Source organism: Bos grunniens, chromosome 5 (assembly GCF_055505025.1).
Source record: "Bos grunniens cultivar Pamir isolate PY7600 chromosome 5, Bosgru_T2T1.0, whole genome shotgun sequence".
NCBI lineage: Eukaryota > Metazoa > Chordata > Mammalia > Artiodactyla > Bovidae > Bos > Bos grunniens.
Window position 1 is genome coordinate 48,570,994 of NC_141169.1, and position 23,391 is coordinate 48,594,384.

Consider the following 23,391-nt stretch of genomic DNA (forward strand, 5'->3'; position numbering starts at 1 on the left):
CAATCAATAAATACTTTTAAAAATAGTACATGGATATCCAATTATAGACAACAGGTTAGACAATACATTAATATTATCTTCTTCCCTAGATTCCACCAGAATCATAGTAAAAGCATGTGAAACCTATACATCCATGAGGACAAAAAGAATGATTGGAGTCAGTAAAAAATTAGGTTTCCACACATTTCTGGGATACAGATTTAGCAAATTTAGCAGAACAGAAGAAGCAGCCTCTCACTGAACACAGAGGGCCATATAGACAAGAAAAATCAGATTTGCTCAGAGGAATCCAGAAAGACTTAGGATTCTCGAATTCCCAGTAGAGCAGTGGGTGGTATTTAGGCTTAGGGCTGAAAACAGGGTGATTGTATGGGTCAGTGGACTGTCATCCACTTGTTTGGGCATAAAATGTCAGCAATTTAGTTTCTATACTGAGGCTGGAAGTCAGAGATGACTTCCCAGGAGACCTCAGGAGTCTCAAAAAAAAGATATATATATATATATACCATATATCTGCAGTATGAAGAGTTAAAAAGATAAAATCAAGAAAATCTCCCAGAAAACAAAACCTTTAAAAAATACATTTAAAATATCCAAGCAGTGTACAGAATTAAACCTGTAGGACCAACATGTGATCAATAGGGCATCCAAAAGTAAAGAATAGAGAAAACAAAGGTGAAGAGCGTGTCAACAATATAAGAAAATTTTCCAAGGATTAGAGTCAAATAATCAACTTCTTGGGCTTCCCAGGCGGTGCTAGTGGTAAAGGATCTGTGCTAGAGAGGCAGGTTCAATCCCTGGGTCAGGAAAAATCCCCTGGAGGAGGAAATGGCAACCTGCGCCAGTATTATTGGCTGGAGAATCCCATGGACAGAGAAGCCTGGCGAGCTACACAGTCCACTGAGTCCCAAAAAAGTTGGACACGACTGAGTGACTGAGAACGCGTGCCTGTGCATACACAACTTTTCAGTGAGGCATTCCTGGACCAACTCTTTAAAACTGTAGCCCCTCCACTTAGCCCTACCTTACTTAACTATTCTCCTTTGAATTTTTAACCACCTGGCATACAATATATTTAATTGTTTGTTCAGTGTCTCTTTTCTTAGAATGTAAGCTACCCACAGGGAAGATATTTTGTTCACAGTGGCACCCTCCGCACGTGCCTACTCAGTGTTTGGCATACAGTCAGTATTCAATAATTCTTTCTTTCTTTTTTTTTTTCAATAATTATTTCTTGAGTGAGTGAATAAGAGGATCAGTTCAGAGTCGTGTCCGACTCTTTGCGACCCCATGAATTGCAGCACACCAGGCCTCCCTGTCCATCACCAACTCGATTTAAGTCCTCCTTGTGGAAAGAAGTTAGTTAATAACGCCTCAAACTGGTTTCACAATAAAATGATAGGTAAGCCTATAATTTACTAATATGAGACAGCCATCTGAAGCAGTAACTAAAAGAGTTAAAGGCACTCAACTGCATCTGAAGAAAGGATGGGAGAGCAAGAAGGAGAAGAGGCAAATCTTTGTTGATCTTCATTACAAGTTTTTGAAAATTATTTGCTTTTCTCACCATGTGTCTGTACTGTTTGTTTTTTAAAAGAGTGTATATATCTTAGGAAACATTTTTTTATTTATTTACTGTAAACATATATCAACACTAATAATAGCTACATTTATTGAGCACTTATTATATGCTAGGCATTGTGCAGAGATTTATATGAATTATTGAAGAAGGCATTACACATATCTGTTGTCATTTTATGCAAACTGAAAACATCTGGATTCAACATAAAAATAGAAAAAAAAAAACCCTCAGTCCCCAAATATAAATATTTAGTAACCTAATCTCAATCGAATAAATTCTGCTTCTCAATCTTCATAACAAAGACATGAATTTGATATGCCTCCTATCTTTAAAATGCAAGAAAAAAAGCATCATGCAATAATTTTTAAAAGTTTCTATTTAGTAGGAAATCCTTGTAGAACTAAAAAAGCACCTGTCAACAGGAACTGTAGAAATTGAAAGAAAAATTGTGCCTAAGCTCTTTTAGAGACATCTGTCTGTATTATCTGCTGGCTTTCCCTCCACCCTTCTTTCCATTCCTCATTTCTCTTTCAGCCTGTTCATCTGAAATGTAAGTGAGCTTTGTTTCAGGAAATTTATGAGATTTTCGCAACATGAAATGGCTTCTGACAGAGTCATTTCTGGGCCTCAGCTCCGATCTGCTTCCTCCCATTTGTGCCCGATATTCTGCTGTGATGCCATCCATCACTAGCTCAGGAACACACAGGGCCGTCACCTCTGCAAATCATGCTTCATCGTTCCAGATGTGAAATCGAAACCTTGGTAGTTGTTTAACAAAGACTATTTTAGCACAGTGCTGTTATTTGGCTGTTTCTGGTGTTTAGACTGTGCTCTGGATCTTTTGAGGGCTTCCTTGGTGGCTCCTGGATCTTGTGGGAGCAGCCCCCTCCCACCCTTTCCCTTTTTTGCTTGGCTAAACTCCCTTCCACCTCTCAGGCTTCAGTTGAGTGGTGCCCCTGGAGAAGCCTGTCTCAACAGTGACCCCACCCAATGGGGATCCTATACCTCCCGTGGATCCTGGAGGATCCCTCTGACTTTGACTTCATAGATTGCATTGTTGCTGTCATTTACTTTCAGTCTCCACTGGTGGCCCTCAGGTCCCTAGACACAGAGACTGAACTCTGTCTTGCCAGCCCCGCCACACGGTGCAGTGCCCTGGTACACAGAAGGTGCTCAATAACCACTTGATGAATGTAAGAGTAAATGAAGGGATGAAAGCCACTGTCACTGCGTACAGTTCACTTTAGTTTGCACATACTGTTTATGTATGAAAAATAATAACCAAAACAACTACACAGCTGGGCTTAACAATTACTGAGTCAAAGGCTAATGAGTTAAATAATCTTGGCCCAAATCCAGAAGTTAAGGGAACAAGAGATAGCGAGAAGCCTGTGCATATTTCCTGTGTTCTGTAGGAAATGAATATTTCCTAAGCTCTTTTCCTCTAGCAAGTTCCGAAGTTGAGAATGCACTATATAATTTTATAGCCCCATGAAAGAAAAAAAAGTAAAAAACTTTCAAAATGGTTTGTGCTACACGCTATAACCTAGCCTCTTATTTATGGCTTGACAAATAGATGAGAGACAGTTGTTCTTTTTTCCTGTTTCTTCAGAGGCTTTGAATAATAGTTAACAAAGATCACATTGAAAATTGAACTTACCTTATCACTCATGAGACCTGGTTCTGAATTATTTGACGTGAAAATGTCTTCAATACAGTCCCATCCCACTCATATTCTCTCATCTCCTCATCTGAGCTTAAGATCCTCTAGAGGCATCATAGTTACGTCATGCCTTTTCTATGGCTCTTTACTGGACCAGACCTAATATGTGTGGAATGCCCTTTCAAATGACAGGAAAAAGTTGAAAGGAACTTTAAAGGTGGTTCTAAAATTTTAATCTAAGGCTATTTGAAAGATAATTGTTTAAGATCATTATCTATTGAGAAATTAGACAAGATTTCATTTTTTAGTTCCAGTATGTGACGGGTAAAGAAATAACAAATCAAAGAGAAAAACAGAAGAACAAAATTTTTCTACTTTGATGGCTTATGTGTTTTATCTGCGATGCTAGATTTTCAGTTTATGTAACTCTGAGGGGAAATGATAAATTAAGATACTATTAATAATACTTATGGGAGAATTTTCATTGATTTATATGAGATTAGCCTTTGGCTCAGTTTCTCTTTTCACGTAGCAATTGTTTCTTTTGTAAAAAAAGTGCTTTTGTTAAACAGAGTGTATCTTTGACTTGAATGGTGTTCCAGAGACATATTTAGTTACAAGTTAAAACACAATTTTTTCCAAATCTATAATCAGAATAATAGCCACATTATCTTTCATTCTTCTCTGGGTGATAATAAGTGATGTTTCATTTACTTTCTTTGCTCGCTCTACTTTGTTTGAAATGAAGTGAAAGCTGCTCAGTTGTGTCCGACTCTTTGCGACCCCATGGACTATAACCCCATGGACTGTACAGTCCATGGAATTCTCCAGGCCAGGATACTGGAGTGGGTAGCCTACCCCTTCTCCAGAGGATCTTCCCAACCCAGGAATCGAACCAGGGTCTCCTGGATGGCAAGCAGATTCTTTACCAGCTGAGCTATCAGGGAAGGCCTTCTATTTTGTTTACTAGACCCTAATAGGAATTGTATATTATTATTATTATTTATGTTTAATTATGAATGACTTTATTTTTATATTATCTTAAATTTAAGGAAGGACATATCTCCCACAATGTTTAACTTAAATGTATATTTATGTATATTATTTATGTATGTATGTTATACATACACACACACCTGCAGTGACTGTGAAATAAAGAAGCTATCTCACGACACTCCACCGCTATGAGGTTGTTATTTTCCTATTTATTGGCTTCAGACTCTAGTAGGTTCTGTTATCAGTACAGGAAGTTCCTTGTTTCTCTAACCTGGAAGCATAGTAGGAAGCCGTGCACACATGAACCGCGGGAGGACCAGGAAGAGTCTGTCCTGATCCCGCACTGTTCTCTTTACGGGCTCTTATTCCCAATTCTCAGCACTTGGAACTAATTCTTTTGCATTTAGATTCTATGGACATCTTGCTATCACAGAATCCTAGAATTTTAAACTTAGAAAGAATATTAAAGATCTAGTCCAACCAGCTTCTTCAGTCTGTAGATAAAGAAACTGAAATTCAGAATTTCGTCCAAGGTTTCACACTCTGAGGGTGGTAGAACCACAAGAATCAAGGCCTTCTTCAGGTCATGTCTGCTGACTTTCACTGTGTTCATTCATTTCTTCATTTTTAAATTATATACATATATATATATATATATATATACACACACACATTATGGGAGTATAATTGCTTTACCATTTCTTTACTCTTTAATTTATGTCATAGTCAGGATTCTCCTGGGTAAAAGTGAGAAAAAACCAAATCTGATATTCTTCAAGTAAAGAAGAAACTTTATTAGCCTTTAGGCACAACTAGGCTCAAATGATGTCTTCCACACTTGAACTTCCTCCAGATCTGGCCTCTGGTGTCCTCTGCATGGGTTTCATCCTCAGACAAGCCCATCCCATGCTGCGGCAACATGCCTTCCTGCTCCCCACCCTGTCCTTAGAAGTTACAGGCATGCATCCTACCAGCTTTAATCCCACCAGAGAAAGAGACTCATTTTACTAGTTAGTCTCAGAAAAGTGTTGACATGAAATCTCATGGGTTTGCCTTGGATCATGTGTCTGCACCAATCAGAGGGTCAAAATATATCAACTGGCCTAGCCTAAGTCACATGCTCTCCCCTGCCACCAGGGGAATCTCAGAGGCTGAGAGTGAAAGAGAGGAATTTCCTCTCCCCAAATTTAAAAATAAATAAAAAATGGAGTCTTGTTGCCAGAGGAAAGTAAAATAGAGACTGAGTAGTTTAAGCAACCCCTGTCTGCTTCAAGTTCGTCCTGTGTCTGAGACATGGTGTTTGGTGTTTGGGAAGCAGCCGTTGTTAATTCACTTGCTTACCAGTTGGTGTTTTCAAAATGAACACACTGGCCCAAAGTTGAGCTGACAGAAATGGAGTGGAGGAAAGACTATATTGGATGTGTTGAGGAAGAGATGGGGAGACCACAGGGGAGGGGCATGGGGTGCAGAACCCTGGGTAGGGGAGGAAAATGAGGTCTGAATGAAGGTCAGCAGTGGCCCAGAGGACAGGAGAGAGCCGGGAAAGGCTCTGAGGGAGCTGTGGGTCTCTACTGGGTTGTCTGCTCAGAGTCAGCTCTACTCACGGAACAGATGCCCAGTGGAGACACCCTGTGGCTGATTCATCATGCAAATCAGTGGGAGGGGCTGCTGTGCCAGGGGCTAGCATGCAAATATGCTGAGACAGACCTTCCCTCACCCTCCGCCTGGGGCAAGTTACACAAAGCTTACTGACAGTTGCAGGAATTGCTACCGGGGAGAAGTCCAGAGTGTTCCAAGAGAATATACAGAAGACCTGACTGAGTAGAGAATGTGGGCAGGGAGAAAGGCCGCTAGAATAATATTTCAACTGAGACTTGGGCTAATTCACTTTGCTATATAGCAGAAACTACCATAACATTGTAAAGGAACTATACTCCAAAAAATAAAAATAAATCAATAAACTGAGACTTGAAGAACAAGGAGGAGGTTCGTCAGGGTGGAAGAGGGTCCAGGAGAAAAGAATTCCAGGCAGAGGATACCGGAGCCTGTGAGAGGGGTCTCAAAGTGATAGAAAAGAGAATGGTGCATCCCAAGCCTCCTAGGAAGGCCGGTGGAGTGGGGATGGGGGGCACTAGGTGGGGAAAGCTGGTGAGAGCTCAGGCTGGGGAAGGAAGCAGGAGCCAGACCATGTCACTTGATTCTGTCCATTGGAGAGAGACTTTGAATTTTAGCTGCAAGCATTAGATTTGTGACAAGATTTGTGTTTTTAGAAAGATCACACTTACTGAGGATGGAAAAGAATTGAGGCAGGCAGTGAGACTACACAGAGCATAAAAAGGGGTTCAGGGCTTGGACAGTAGAAGTGGCAACAGAGATGGAGAGAAAGCAGACACATTTAAGATGTATTTGAGGGACTTCCCTGGTGGTCTAGTGGTAAGGGGCTTCTTCCCTCGTGTCTCAGTGGTAAAGAACCTGCCTACAATGCAGAAGTCAGGAAGATCCCCTGGAGGAGGACGTGGAAACCCACTCCAGTATTCTTGCCTAGAGAATCCCCATGGACAGAGGAGCCTGCTGGGCTGCAGTCACAGGGTCACAGAGTCAAACATGACTGCAGTGACAATTCTGCACTTTCACTGTGAAGGCCTGGGTTCAATCCCTGGTAGGAATTAAGATCCCTCAAGCCACAAGTCATCGTCAAAAAACAAAAGAGGTATTTGAATTTTTTTGTACTAGCAAGGTTTCTTCAGCAGTTGTTGCACAGGCAGTGCAATATACCTGTGGATTTGTGAAAGTTTTAGATTTTCATTAGCTGGTTGAATTGCAGGTTTTATTTTCCATGACAGTATTAAATTGGCTGGGGATTGGGCTGAATATAATTGTTTTATGGCCAAATGTATCCCATTGTAATAAATAATGACTATACATCAGCCTGCCAACTGCCTGATTTAAGAGTACAAGGCCACAGGAAAATTCTTTGAGTCTACAGATTTGGTGACCAAAGATAAAGGAATGGGACTTTAAACTCTGGTGGCCCCACAGAATGTCCTGGGTCCCACAGCCAGCTTGCTTACTACAGTTTAGAAAATCCTTGAAATCTGTTAGAGTTCATATACATAGACCCCAGAACTATATTCTTGGATTGATGGATGGGATGAATAGTTAAGTTCAGATAATCTTCAATGCTCAGTCATGTCCAATTCTTTGTGACCACATGGACTGTAGCCTGCCAAGCTCTTTTGTCCATCGGGATTCTCCAGGCAAGAATCCTGGAGTGGGTTGCTATGCCCTCCTTCAGAGGATCTTCCCAACCCAGGGGTTGAACCCAGGTCTGCTGCATTGCAGGCAGATTCTTTACCAGTTGAGCCACAAGGTAGGTCACATTAAGGCGTGATCAGAAATAGCAATATCTCAGTGCCTTGAAACAAGTTTTCTTTCTTGTTCCTTCTGGCAAAACCCACCGCCTGACTGGCAACTCTAAGGGTATCTCTCTTCCATTCATGCTGATAATAAAGTATGAGACTTTAGAGACCTTTACTCACATTGACCTCACTTCACTTTCTGGTTTTTCAGTGAGCATTGCTGGCTGAACCACGGAAACAAGCAGCTGCTGTTTTCCCCTCTCCTGGATCTGTTTTCCCTTCTGGAAGTTCATTTGGACTTTTCTTTGGGCCATCACAAATTTCATGTTTCACATGGGGCTGGCTCTTCTCACTACCACCTACAGTTCAGTCATCAGGGAAAATTGCAAACAGGGGAAATCTTCTTGTTTCCTCTTTCTCTCTTCTAGTATTCCACTAAGCCGTCAGTTATTCTCAACTGGACACGGAGAATAGTATCCTCAGGCAAAGGGGAATCTAAGTGGAGACAGAGGTCTGTGGAAGAGGACTGGGCAGAGGAACACAGTGAGGTGGCCCGAAGAATGCAGATGAGCAGGCGAGGGGCAAAGACTGGCTGCAGAAGCGCATTTAGTGTAGTCTCATTAAGTAGGCAGTCCTAAAGGAAATCCATCCTGAAAATTCAGTGGAAGGACTGATGCTGAAGGACTGATACTCTTGCCTGGCAAATCCCATGGACGGAGGAGCCTGGTAGGCTGCAGTCCCTGGGGTCGCTAGGAGTCGGACATGACTGAGCAACTTCACTTTCACTTTTCCCTTTCATGCATTGGATAAGGAAATGGCAACCCACTCCAGTGTTCTTGCCTGGAGAATCCCAGGGATGGGGGAGCCTGGTGGGTTGCTGTCTCTGGGGTCGCACAGTCGGACACGACTGAAGCAACTTAGCAGCAGCAGCAGCAGGACTGATGCAGAAGCTGAAGCTCCAATATTTTGGCCACCTGATGGGAAGAGCCAGCTCACTGGAAAAGACCCTGATTTGGTGAAAGACTGAGGGCAAGAGGAGAAGGGAACGACAGAGGGTGAGATGGTTGGATGGCATCACCAACTCACTGAACGTGAGTTTGAGCAAACCCTGGGAGATAGTGAAGGACAGGGAAGCCTGGCATGCTGCAGTCCATGGCGTTGCAGTGTCAGACATGACTGAGAGGCTGAACAACATTAAGCAGGGAGCTACAGTTGGAGGCTGGGATCTGGAGGAATAACTGGAGTTGGGTGCTAAGATCTTGAAGGAGGAAGACCCCCACAAAGGTACCTCCTCCAACACTGTGATCCTTCCAACCAAGAACAATGTCAGGAGTCTGGAGCAGCCAGGCCTGAGGGCTGGACTAAATGGCAGAAAGTGAGTAACCCCATGAGCCAATGAAGCTGCAGGGCATCGGGGACCCCTAAGGTGAAAGTGAAAGTTGCTCATTCGTGTCCGATTCTTTGTGACCCCGTGGACTATACAGTCCATGGGATTCTCTAGGCCAGAATACTGGAGTGGGTAGCCATTCCCTTCTCCAGGGCATCTTCCCAAGCCAGGAATCAAACCCAGGTCTCTTGCATTGCAGGTGTATTCTTTACCAGCTGAGCCACAAGGGTAGCCCTAAGACCATTGCTGTAATGCAGCCAATTTGCATCTTGTTGATTTTTCAGGGGATGATTCCTTTAAGTAACCAAATCCATTGAGATCAAATACAATGCAAATTGCAATGGGGAAAAAGGAGTCTGTAGTTATATTAATGATTTCTATGCATGGAATATACAACCAAAATGGGGTTGAAGACTTTGATATATTTTGGACAATGTCTGTGGATATTCTTGTGTGCAAAGATCAAATAGCCCCCTTGCAAAGGTGGTGATGACCAGGGACACAGGATGACAAGATATCCTGTTTGTTTTCCTCTAAGTTCTGGAGGAAAACATGCTAGTATTATGCCCACCCTGCAGCCAGAGGCTGGATAACAGAAATAAGAACCAATCCTGTATAGCATCTTCTATGTGCTGAGTGCTGTTCAGCATTTCACCTATATTGGCTTATTTAATCCTTACAATGATGCCTCTTTTTTTTTTTTGACCATGCTGCATAGCTTGTGAGATCTCTGTTCCCCAATCAGGGACTGAACCCAGGCCACGGCAATGAAAGCACCAAGTCCTAACCAGGGCATCAGGGAACTTCCCCAACAAGTGTTTTTAGATGTATGCTGTTACTATTTCTGTTTAAAAATGAAAAAATTGATCCCCAAATAGTTATGTGACTTGCAAATACGTGACAGAGACAGGATTCAAACCCAGGCAGTCTAGCTCCAGAGTCTGCAGCTCTTGCCTCATATGGGGCAACGGGATGTCTTGTCCTGTGTCCCTGGTCATCACCACCTTTGCAAGTGGGTTGAACTACCTGCATCTTTTGGAGTGAAAGTGTTAGTCGCTCAGTTGTGTCTGACTCTTTGTGACCCCATGGATTCTAGCCCACCAGGCTCCTTTGTCCATGGAATTCTCCAGGCAAGAATACTGGAGTGGGTTGCCATTCCCTTCTCTAGGGGATCTTCCTGACCCAAGGATCGAACCTGGGTCTCCTGCACTTCGGGCAGAATCCTTACAGTCTGAGCCACCAGGGAAGCCCTCTTTTGGAGTGGTGCTGTCTTAATGGCAACTTCCTTCCCTAGATTCCTCTATGACATAGCTGACATGGCCTGCAGACCAGCAAATGCCAGTCAGTGCCATGGCTCGGGAGGTCACTGGAGCTTCCGGGATTTGGAATATTCAGGGAGACGTTGTGGCTGTGTCACAGGGCTCTTCTTTGCTCTATCTCTCCAGATTCTCAGAGGAAGCAGATCTCTAGGGCTAGGTCTGCATCTACTATTTTTCCTCCTATAGAAAGTCTCTTTGTACGTATGTACCCGCCTTTTCCTGCAGCCAGGTTCTGACGTGGAAGCATTTTCAAATGTCATTACTCCAGGTTTCTCAGAATATATGCCTAATCTAGGATTGGGGCAGCCACAATACAGGTGGAATCCAAAAGTGAGAAAATAATTAATCAGATGAGAGAAGGAAAGATGGGATTAACAGATCACAAGGGGTTGGTTCAAGTACAGTGGGAGGATTGGGGTGCTGGGACGCTTGCAGGAGTGAGGCAGGGAGGACTCCTGGATGACTGGGGTGGAGGCGATTATTAAGGTTGTGACTCAGACCTGGAGGCAGAGGACAAGAATCACCTATTGTAAACCGGAGATGCTGTTTACTGACATGGGGGTTTTTCCACAGGCTCTACTGGGACTTGGCTGCCTTAGCATGGATGGAGTCCCGAATGTACAGAATGAGGGGCGTGGGGACAGGGGATTTTACCTCAGCCATTTCCCACCTCCTTGAGGAAGAGAGCAGAGAGTCAAGTATTATAGATGGCAAAACTACCTCTGTTATTGCCTTTTGATTGTGGTCATTGGCCATGTGTGTTTCCTATTTCACAAGTAGTTTTAATTTTTCAATTTCTCTTCCCCTTTTAGACCAGATCTCTTAAATCTGAGAATAACTGCTCAAGGATGACCTTGCCTAACTTTAAGAATTACTCCTGTTCAAGAAAAAAATTAATCTTACATAAATAAAACTTGATAAGGAGCACATTCATGCTGCCCTGGTCTCCTCTCTTGGGCTTCCCTTTTCTGAAGCTTCATTCACTAACCTATAGTCTCAGCTTGCATCACATCCCACTGACCAGATTGTTACTTATTCTGTAGTACTGTTTTTATTGCTTCCCAGGCAGCTCAGACAGTAAAGAATCTGTCTGCAGTGCAAGAGACCCAGGTTCGATCTCTGAGTCAGGAAGATCCCCTGGAGAAGGGAATGGCAACCCACTCCAGTATCCTTGCCTGGAGAATTTCATGGGCAGAGGAGCCTGGTGAGCTCCAGTCCATGGGGTCGCAAAGTGTCAGACACAACTGAGCAACTATATTTTTCTTAAAAAAAAGAAAACTAAACCACTTACCATCCCCTAATTCACCAGAGCGGAGCACACCCAGACCTGTTAGAACATTCCCCTCCCCCTGTTTATGAAATGCTACCCCAGCTGAGACTCACTGTCCGTGAAGGCCCGGGATCCGTCTCTAATGGTGGCACTACAGCCCTTTTGTGGGAGGACCTACGATTTGTCCCTAACATTGGCAGCAAGTTCAAGATGCTTCCAGCCACTTTCAGGGTAACTTAGTAAGGTTCTATTTACACAGCTCTCCCTGAGTCTAGCCCCCTCATGAGAAGTTTTGACTCTCTGTAGGCAGGAATGGGGCTTCCCAGGTGGCTCAGTGGTAAAGAATCTGCCTGCCAGGGCAGGGAACGCGGATTCGACTCTTGGGTTGGGAAGATCTCCTGGAGAAGGAAATGGCCACCCACTCCAGTATTCCTGCCTGGAGAATCCCAGTCAGAGGAGCCTGGCAGGCTACAGCCCATAGGTCGCAGAGAGTCGGACACGCTTGAGTGACAAACACTTTCACATACCAGAGGCTCCTCTGCTGTTTGAATACGTTGATATTTTTGGATACCCTCCTTGAACTTCTATTTAAACTTATGAGCTTTCACAGGAGTACAACTTATTTTGTAAATGCAATACTTTAAACTTTTCTAACAAGAAATCTAAATAAGAGATCATTAACGAACACCATCTCTAAAATACGGGAAATTTTTTTATCTCGTTTTTCTACTTATCCTATTCTGGACATGATATGTCCTTTTTTAGTCTTCCTTTTTAAAGTCAAAGATTCTCTCTTGGCTTATTTTTGTTTTCAAGAATTAATTTTTTCTTATCTGCTTTTCTATATTAATAAAAAGGAAGAGACTAAATATGGGTTCATTAAATACATATGTCCTATTATTAGGTTTAATTAATGATCCACTCCAGCAGGAAACAGCTTTCCCTCCTCTAAATTCTTGCAACTTGTTGCCTAAGCAATTTACTTGGGTCTTTTTGCATGCTGCCTGTCATTTCTGCACCTGCATAATTTTTTTTTCCAAGGAAATAATATTTTGAAAGGCCTCTTGGTCTGGGATTTAAGCACAAAATAGGCATTCACAAAATATAGGCTGTGAAAATAAATAAATGAAGGAATGAAGTAGTAAGTTTGACAATACATTTCCTGATAGGTTTCTTAAACTGAGCAAGCGCTTCCTAAAAAGCTAAGCAAAGAGGGCTGTAGTGACAACGGGGGCAGCACAACCCAGAGGACTTAGCTTTTAAAAAATGCTGGATTTACTTCTAAAAGGCAACAGAGGTGTAAAGATGAGCTTGGTGGAATAATTCTGACTCTGCTTATGGGTGTTACAGAATAAAAAGATTCCTGTTCAGCAGACACTCTGTGACTTGCAATTTTTTATTCTTTTCACCAAACTGTTGGACCTCTACAGATACCAATTCAAAGAGAACTGACAGATCAGTTACAAACTTTGCAGATGCAAGCCTTCAGTGAAAACCCTCTGGTTTTAAACTATGATTATTCTTCCTTTACATTTCTTTGAAGATTGTCTTTGTGGAGTTAAATGTCAGATTATGAAATGTAAATTTAGGACAACTGATTCAAGAAGTTTGATATAGCCTTCCCTCAGAATCCTGGGGGCACGGGTTTGATCCCTGTGCTGTGCTTAGTGGCTCAGTCGTGTCTGACTCTTTGCAACCCCATGGACTGTAGCCTGCCAGGCTCCTCTGTCCATGGGGATTCTCCAGGCCAGAATACTGGAGTGGGCTGCCATGCCCTCCTCCAGGGGATTTTCTCAATCCAGGGATTGAATCCAGGTCTCTTGCACTGCAGGCAGATTCTGTACCATCTGAGCCACCAGGAAAGCCCATGAACACTGGAGTGGGTAGCCTATCCCTTCTCCAAGGGATCTTCCCGACCCAGGACTTGAAACTGGGTCTCTTGCATTGCAAGATTCTTTACCAGCTGAGTTACCAAGAAAGCCCCAATACCAAAATCCAAGAATGCTCAAGTTCCTTATACAAAATCACTTTATGCAGTCGGCTCTAGGGAATCCGTGGTTGGTTGAATCTGTGGATTGGGAACCCTTGGAGAGCTGTGCTTGAAAACTTTACACTGGTGTGTGCAGAGGTGTGGGTGCACAGTGTGTAGGAGGTGCAACAAAATGACTTGTGACTGTCTCTCTCCTTCACCTGTTTTGACCAAACTTTATTACTCATTTAATGGAGTCATGACAAAGAGGAGGAATCAAAACACAGGGGGATCACAGAGGCTGTTATGTTTATTGTGCAGAACAGACAGTGATAATCCACTAGAGAAATATTTTCAACAAGCAAGCGATTCAAAGTACAATCATAGACAGCAACTCTACATGAAGAACAAAGTTAGAAGACACTCATAGAAACAGGGAGAAAGTCAACTGCAGTTCAACGTCTTGATACTTTTCTCCTGGAAACATACCTAACTTCAGAAATGGTAGAAAAGTTAAATGTCCAGTCTTATTTAGCCTGAGACCAACAACAGCAAAGAACAGTCCTATAAAATTTATCTCCCACAAAAATAAACTATATATATAAAAATTTTATGATGTTCTTACTGTTCCATTGGCCACAAGCTTTTTTTCAGTATGAAAAATGAGGTATACTGGGGCTTAAGAGGTAGTAGTGTGTTTTGATTGTACAACGTATAGGAAATAAGAGAGTAACTTCATCAGAGATGGAAATTGCTGTGTGTTCTGAGTTTGGCCAACATGAGCAACTGCTTCAGTTGCTGGCCAGTGAGGTTTCAAAAGACCCAACCCAAGATAAGGAGTGGGACTTCCATTTTTATGAGCCACTGTTTATTTGCTTATTAAATGCATAGTTAACAGTACTGTTGGGTTTTAATTCTCTCCATAGCTCCTTTGGTGATTCACAACAGTGAGCCCGTCTCAGAGAGGTACGTGGTCTTTGAAACGACCTCCCTGAAGCAGCTGGAAGAGAGATGGTTTTGAATTTCATTTGGCATCAGTGCTAAAAGCCAGACTGACACAAGCCGTCATGAGAAGCTACCTCTTGGCCCAGTTGATAATACCATGTTAAAAAGTCAGCACACTCACTAGGAGAGAAAGGAATACAAACTCTACATAAGAAGCGTTTAAAATAAATCTGGTTGAGACATATTACAAAAATCACATTTGTGTAAAATACATGAAAATATCTGTCAAGCATTTTTTCATAGTCAACTAATCTTCAAAACATATTTTTGATTGCATCATGCAAAAGCTGAGCTTGTTGCATCTCACCTACAAAGCTTCAAGTTTCTTTGAAGGTTGGCTTTATTTTATTTGCAAAAAGTATGTAAAAACGTGTTTCTTTCTATCAAAAAAGCCTTTTACAAAAATAGTTTTGATGAGGGTTAGCTGCAGTCTGAAATATTTCAAACATTGACAAAAATGAAGGCTGCAAGTAACAAGTTCATTCCTTTTGAAGTCTGGAGGTAGGTCTTTGCAAGTCAATTAGTCCATTTCCTTAAACAATTCATGTGAGGTACAAACTTGGAAGGTAATATTTAAACATTACAGTCAAATTTTGTGTGATGTGTAGTGTGATGGAGGAAAATTATCCTTAAGAACCTAGGAGCGACTTGGTTAAAAACAAAAATTCAAGTTACTGTAGAAAATCTAGCAGAGAAGCTGAAACAAGTATTTGTAAAATTTTAATAAAAAAAAAATCCCATAGAAAAATACATAGCCATGCTGAAACACAGTAAGGAGACTGCTTCTTTAACTGTAAATAAGTGGACAAAAAAGAACCGTAGATGATTTGTATCACCTACCCATGGCGTTTTCTTTTCTTGCATTGCTTGTGTATAGCAGCATGTAATAAGTACTAAACTGTAAATTAATTGTAACATTCAGAGGTAGTATTGAGCAGTGGGTTTGTATTGCATCTCTGGCTAAAAGTGCAGTTTGAATGAAGAGATGGTGAGCTGAGGTCAAGCACCTCATCCAACCATCCTATGTCAAAACGTATTACTTGACGTAACACATAAGCTTCATTTGAGGTAAGTGGTATTTAGGTCTTTCACGGAAACTGATAAACAATGAAGAGAGAGAAAGAGGAGAGAGAGAGCCTGCTTTTTTTTTCTGTCCTTTAAATTGTAGTATAAACTATAGCAAAAGAAATTTGGATTTCGCTCCTCCCACCTCATAATCCAGGTTAAATTCTTCATGCATTATTCTGTTGTACCTTTTCATTAAATTACAAAGAGGATAATTTTACTTGTCTAGGTTCCTTAAAAATGCTTTGAGGCTGACAAGTCTGATTTATTGCTAAATGGCATTTGGCTCTGTAGGAAGTAGATTCTACCCGGATGAGGGTTCCTGAAAATAAAAAAACAAGGGCTGTGAGTAAATTTATTACTCCTGCAGATATGCGGTGGCATCCATAAATAAAGGAGTTGGCAATCAGAGTTTGCGTACTTCCCTTTTTGAAAAGTGAACATCACCTTTTCTGGTTTGTTAAGCTGGATGAACGGATACATCAGCATTTCGTCTCATTTAGAAATAAAAGTAAAAATTAAAAAAAAAAAATCATCAAGTAAGTGTCTACAAGGTTATATGAAAAAGAGAGAAGTAGTAGCTAGTCCTATCTTTGGTGTTCTACACAGAAGCTTCACTACTGAGCGGGCTGGGTGGCGTCTGAGGTGGCCAGTGTTTCCCACCACGCCTGGCCTGGAGGAATGCCCAGTGTCACGTGGGTGACACGTTTCTGGTTTGGATGCAGTGCAGTGATTGACTAAACCCGATTCAGAGGTTTTTTTCTCATCCACCCACTCCTGCTTATCAGATCCACAAACTATTAGTAGGTTAAGGAAAAAGAAAACAGTAATTAAAAGTTGCATTGTTAAAACTGTGTCCCCTGTGTTTACAGCAGTTTCTCACTAAACCTGGGACTGTGAAGGGATTACAAAGAAGGTGATTAATATAGTCCTTTTTAAGGTTACGTGACTTCTCCCGCCCCCACCCCCGCCCCGCCCCCGCCCCACCCCCTCACCCCCGACCCCAGATGAAAGTGGAAAGACCATGGCGATAGAGAGTAAGTGGTCACTGCAGTGTCTTCTCCCTTCAAAAGATTCAACTGCTGCTGAGGTAGAAATTGAATGTTGGTGCCCCCTAATCCTCTTCCGCAGACTCTTGTGAGGATGTCTCTTCAGTCTCCTCCTGGAACACACAAAGGGCACAACCGTTACATTGTGTGGCTGCTCTGACAAATGGTTCAGAAGTGACCTGTTTCTACAGCACATTATGCTGGCTTCAAAAGAGGATGCGGATGACTGGCAAGCCCCTCGTTCCCAGGGCTTCTTAAACCATAATTGAGGAATCAAGGTGTTGTTTTTTCCCAGAGCCGTCATTAGCCACTGTTGACTTAAGGCTTGACATCATGGCGGCTGCTCAGCAGATTCAATTGTCTGCCATCCAGAGAATGTCAGGCCCGTGTGAGCTTACTCACCAACGAGAGGGAAAAAAGACATGGATAAATTTTTTCCTGATGGCTCACCACTCATCAGTTTTAAAAACTAGCAAATCAAGTGGAGGGGATCCATTCCTGAGGCACAAAGGAAACATGTCCTGCAGATATTGGAAATCATAGCTGATGCTCTTAGGGTGCTTACTTGATGCTTTTAGGGACTGGCTGGTATTATTCCCATTCTACAGGTGAAAAAATCAAGGCACAAGAACTCATATACCCAAAGCTGCAGGGCCAGGACAGCCAGGCTTTGGGCAGAGTCAGATGGGTGTTGGCACTCCTGTGTGACCAAGATGCCACCACCACCATGAGGGAGGCAGCATGAAGGCAGAGCTTGAGAAAGGGCTGCAAGAGCTGAGGACTCACTTCCTTTCCAAATGGATTTCCTCCTTGTATTTATTAAAGCACATTGTAAGACAATGACCACAGTCTGCCATTAACAGCTCAATCTCAGTACTAAATCCACACCAACCAAACATTTAATGGTGGGCTGACCAAACAGAGAAAATCTAATATATATGTTTTTACAGGGCCTTCTCTTCATAAATCTAATTCTCCCTTCTCTTTCCCTTTTTTGATTCCTTATGGCTCTGGAATTTGTTGGAGTTTCTGCAAGCCGGCTTGAGCTGTAAAGTTCTCTTTCCTTTTGCTTATTTAACAAATGTGCAGTACCTTTCAGGACATGGGTGGTAAAGCGGAGACAATAAACATTTCTGATAAAAGCGTCCTTAGTGACAGGATGATTTTTATCAAATGCTGTACACTGTCTCATAAGACGGCATGTGAAAAAGATCTGGGAGAAGAAGCAAACATTTACTCCTGCAGCAAACTTTAGGAACGGCCAGCTTCAAACAGCTTATAACAGTCTTCATACTTTAATAGATTTGATTTTCCACATGGCTTCATTTTGTCTGGGTGGCTAACTGACACAATTTATACCTCTCTTCCTTTCCCAGGTCACTACAGTACACCATTCAGTAACGCATGCCTTAAAGCTTGTCTGCATTATATGACCAAACTTCCATTCATTAGTGTTTGAAGCACTTCAGCTGTGAAGGAACTCCTAAATGCTACCATGTGTGACGCTTTTGCGTAAAAGCAGCAAAAGGGAGGGGAAAAAAAAAGCCCACATGAACGGGCACTCACAGGCTCACACGAATGCACACGCACTCACACACTGTATCCTGAGCTTTAATAGGCCACTGCTTATTGCAAACCCTTTGCCAAAGGTTTCAAACATTCTCTTCCCTCTACCCAAGACTGAGGGAGCTGTAAATCCTGGGAATAAACACACATACAAATGAATGGATTATAGCTTAAAAAATATAACCACTGCAGCATCAAGTCATGAGATTTCACACTGGTTTTGTTTAGTCTGCTTTGGGTTATGTAGGAAACGTGGAACGTTCGCAGCCACCTCCCCTCTGCTCCCAACGCCCAAACTGGGCTTCACATATTTAAGCAGTAAGTTTATACCTCTTGATAGGCAACAGGCCAGGATCCTGAGATTCTCCATGTATGGAGTCCTGGCCACAAAGGAGGATGGGAGGGGACAGACGCAAGAGTTGAGCCAATGTTCAGCCGCCCTTTGACCTTGTCTTTACATTTAATATTTAAATTCCAGAAAGTCACTTAAGTTGTTCGGCAGATACACTCTTCAACCATCCCCAAAGGACTCATTTCTCATTAGGACAGGAGGTATGGACATAGGTGACTACCCTGAAACAGACTACGGCGTACAAGCTGGCAGATAGATTTGATTGCTTCTTCTCCTGGTTAACAAATTAACAGAAGGCTGTCAAGTTGGAAGGCCCCTGGGGCCCCAGATCAACCTGTAATTATTCCATTCCTAACTGCTCAATTTTTCTAGACTATCTGGAAAAAGGTCTTCCAAATCCAGAAGGACATCGAATTTTCAGGCCATGAACTTACAAAGATCTTGGAGTAGATGGGATGTGATCAGCTTTTCAAAACATTCCCAGAAATGTTGCTTGATTTGAGCTCTTGTAGCTCCTGATATGGAAGTGGTTTATTTAGATCCCTTAGACACAATTCAGCCGAAAATGACAGTCCCTCATCCTCATATTGTTTCCTTTACTTAATGGTTCTTAACACAAGACGGAGAGTTGTTTTATTTCCATGGACAATGAAATGCCTCTGCTAGTACTGGCTTTCTAACCAGGATGCCAGAGGGTGGGAGCCTCACTGGGTCAAACCTTGGGAGGTCATGTAGCTCTCACATGCTCAGGATGAAGGTTTTCACAAGTGTTTGGTCTGTGGAGAGTTCCCTCTTCTTGGCATAGCCCTGACTGGCCAACCTCTAAAGGATGACACGGCTGCCAAGGGGATCATGTTGGAGGTGCACGTGAAAGGTGGCAGCTCTCACCTCTGCAAACCCCAGTTCTCACCCTTCCAGTAACCTGGCCTTTTGCTGTGACAGAAAGTATGTGTGTAATTAAGAGAAGAAAAATCTTCAATTTTTTTTTTTCTTTTTGGTTCCACAGTTCATTGACTGAATTGGGGCAGGTGATTCAATAGCAGATTGCAAAGTAAGGCTGGGAGAGAAGAGTTCTTGCTTTCCTTCTCAAGAACCATCTGGGTCGTGGATGCATGATGATGGAGTCAGAAGACTTCCCCGGTGGCACAGTGGATAAGAATCCGCCTGCCAATACAGGGTACATGGGTTCAATCCCTAGTCCAGGGAGATTCCACATGCTTCGGAGCAACTACTGAGCCCAAGCTCTAGACTCACAACTCCTGAGCCTGTGTGTCATAACTACTGAAGCCTGTGTGTCTCAGAGCCAGTGTTCTGCAACAAGAGAAGCCGCCACAATGAGAAGCCCTCACACTGCAACTAGAGGAGCCCATGCTTGCCACAAGTAGAGAAAGCCTGAGCTAAGCAACGGACACCCAGTATAGCCAAAAAAAAAGGATGGGGTCAGAAAATCCATGTTCAGCTGCTGACCAGACTTCACACAGGGCCCTTCTGTGGTGCAAAGAGTGGACAGACAGGAACCAGTGACGAAAGGAAGATGCATCTGGTCCTGACATCCCCCAGGAATCTTATTTTCACAGCAGAGTAGCTGGTAGTAACCCCTGAGATTCAATCCTAAGTAACTTAAAAGACACTGCCATTTGCTGTAGGCAATAGATTGGAACTTGAGGTATTATGTTTGCTACATATGGCCAAAGGATCTTTGAGCTTGGGTAGCCCCCCAACAGCAGCTCTGAGGCAATACTGAGTCGTTGAAAGACTGTCGCCAAGCACTCTCCACATCTCATTAGGGGCTAGTTGGCGAGGTGGGAAAGCCAGGCAGCCGCAGTCTGGTCAAGGAGGCTTACTGTTGGAATGGCGCTTCAGGAATGTAGGATAAAAGGACTTTTCAAAGTGAAAGTGCACAGTGACATTTTTATGAGCACCAGCCACTAAGGCCTCTAAACACTGAACAGCCCCCAGCCATCCACTCAGTTACCTTACAAAGACCACTGAGGCTGCACCACACGGGGTGAAACACGTGGATTTTTTTGGCAGAAAACTGAAGAGAGGGAGAAGAAAGTAGGCAGAGTTGGAGAACTATATTTTTATTATGACTGCTGGAAAAATTGCACTCATTTTGCCTAAAGTTTTTCTTTTGTGCCCCCCAAAAGGAATTTAATAAGTGTAACTCTTTCATTGCTTTCATTACGCTTGGGGGAAAAAACCCACTAAAACCTAGAAAGACAGTTCTCACCTCTCCCCATTCTTTTGATTTTGTTCAGCATGATGCATTTGGCATATACCCTTGGATGCACTTTTGCTCACTGATTCAAAAGGAGGAAGAAGACATCCCAATATACATCCTGATCCCCTCATGCTGGATGGAATTTTTCAATGTCTTAGGCGTTTAACCATAGGTCTTACCACCACAGGCAAGGGTGAGGGTGTGCACTGGAGGAAGGTTTAAGGCAAGAGCCGAAGCTCTGGGTTTAATTTTCAGATGCAGACTAAACAGAAGATCTGCAGTGGAAAGGAGGCCAGCGAATTTTCAATGGAACTGAGAAATGGAAATACTCTCCCTGCAAATTATAGGGGTGCTGTCATCATCATGCCCCTCTTTGTGTGTAGTAAGGAGGGCTAGTCACAGAAGTCCATGTCGCCTAATAAACCCTTATTTGTTTCCCCCATGGTTGCAAAGAATTCTGTGACTCTCTTATTAGAAAGTGCTACAGGCTACAAATGCATCTGTAATTTAAGCTATGTTGCTAGTAAACCAAACAATACCTAGTCTTCTAGAGAGAGTAGTTATGGTTTAGTGACATTCTTTTTGTCATCTTAGTATGTTCAGTTCCTTAAGGACTTGGAATGACACACTCAAGAGTTTTTCATGTTCGTGAATATCTCAAGCCAGTCCTGCTAGAACAAAAATTATGGGTTCCCCTCCTCTGCAGCAGAGACCAGAAACCAAGTTTTCAAGTTCCATCTGCAGCTAAGTGACCCATGAGACCACAAATCGGACATTTTCTATCTCTTGGTCAGATATTTTAATTTAAAATGGATTGGGGCTGTTTAACTTCATGGAAAGTGATTATTTCCTTCAACTAGGAAAACTTTATATCACATTTTTAAAAAACATGTTCAATGGAACCTATATAAACCCTATGATCTGGCAAGTGCAAGGCATTCTGGTGGAAATGTTTTTCAAAAGGATGCTTTAGAAGTTGGGATATTTATGGTACCTTATCTTTTTATTAATTTTAGTCTTATGTATGTAAAAATATACAAGCGTCTACCTTGCATGTGTTACCATCAACTTAATAAAAGTCAGTTTTAAGATCTTATTGTGTGTTCAGGTGCTCAGTCGTGTCTGCCTCTTTTCAACACTATGGACTGTAGCCCCCCAGGCTCCTCTGTCCATGGGGTTTCTCAGGCAAGATACTGGAGTGGGTTGTCATTTCCTTCTCCAGGGAATCTTCCTGACTCACGGATTGACCCGTCTCCTGCATTGCAGGTGGATTCTTTACCACTGAGCCACCGGGGGAGCCTTTTAAGGTCTTACTGGAGGATGTTTGAGGTAAAGAAGGTTGATCCTAGAGATCAATGAACACGGGCACCAGCCCTAGCATTAATGTGTGTATAACTTGTGCCTGGTTCTCACTGTGTCACACAATAATGATAATACCCATCAGCAGGGTGTGAGAAAAAAATGTGACAACGAAATGGGAAAACTTTGAAAAAAGAGTAAAAATTCTGTAAGACTACAGTGTGGAGCTATGATGAGTCATTATAGCCACTCATTTTGTGTTTATTTCTTTATCTGTAGTTCAATGATAGATAGCTGTGAAAGAAAGGGAAAAAAACCTGTTACTAAAGAATGCCTCCCAAAGAAAACAAAATATGACATCTTAGATTTTAACACACTGCTGTTTGTCTTGGGCATGCCTCTGATCAGAGTTTCATCCCTGAAAATACTGCAAAGAGAGGTAACATTCATCTCTGGGATACTACGAATTCTTTTCTGGGATGGAAGACTATTTAAAAATATATTCAGAAGGGAATCACATTTTTCAGATAGACAATTCATTTTATATATAAACTAAATGCAAATTTGGGGGGCTTCCTTTGTGGCTCAGCTGGTAAAAATCTGCCTGCAATGGAGGAGACCCCGGTTCGAGTCCTGGGTCGGGAAGATCCCCTGGAGAAGGGAAAGGCTACCCACTCCAGTATTCTGGCCTAGAGAATTCCACGGACTGTATAGTCCATGGAATTGCAAGAGTCGGATACGACTGAGCGACTTTCACACTCATTAACTGCAGATTTCAGGATCCTGCAAGTCATGATTTCTGAGGATCACAAACTTCATCAGTTTTCCACGTATACCTCCCAAGTTGCTTCAGTTGTGCCCGGCTCTTTGCGCCCCTATGGACTGTAGCCTTCCAGGCTCCTGTGTCCGGCAGTTTCTAATTCTTACTGAAGGAATATCATGTTTAAAAAATAGTTAAAGATGCAACAAAAAGATTTTTATATGAAGGAACCACTCAGGAAAAGGAAATTCATTTCAACATTTCCAAAACTATTGAGGAATGTTCTTCTTTTTACAAAGTAGTTTTAAAATGGATAGATTAAAGGCTGCTTAATGGTTTTATTCAGGATGTGTTTATTGATGGCTCAGATTAGCAGAAACATTTTCTCTTTGTTTTCTATGTATATAAAATTGTTCATAATTTGTATTTGTTGCCAGGAAACAACATTTCTGAGTTTTAATCATTATTGCACCAAACATTGTTTATTATCCTGAGACAAGGACTTTTGAAGATGATTATTAAAATA

At 42.3% G+C, this 23,391-nt stretch overlaps 1 protein-coding gene across 1 annotated transcript in view; it reads right to left on the reverse strand.

Moving 5' to 3' along the window:
- Window positions 1-13,761: 13,761 nt before the first annotated feature.
- The window catches only part of HMGA2 (high mobility group AT-hook 2), a 146,572-nt gene continuing 136,942 nt past the window's right edge, over window positions 13,762-23,391 (reverse strand). Inside the window, exon 5 of the mRNA XM_086400146.1 lies at window positions 13,762-16,777. Coding sequence (XP_086256272.1) covers window positions 16,730-16,777 — 48 coding nt within the window. The 3' untranslated portion in view covers window positions 13,762-16,729. The remainder of the gene's footprint in view (window positions 16,778-23,391) is intronic.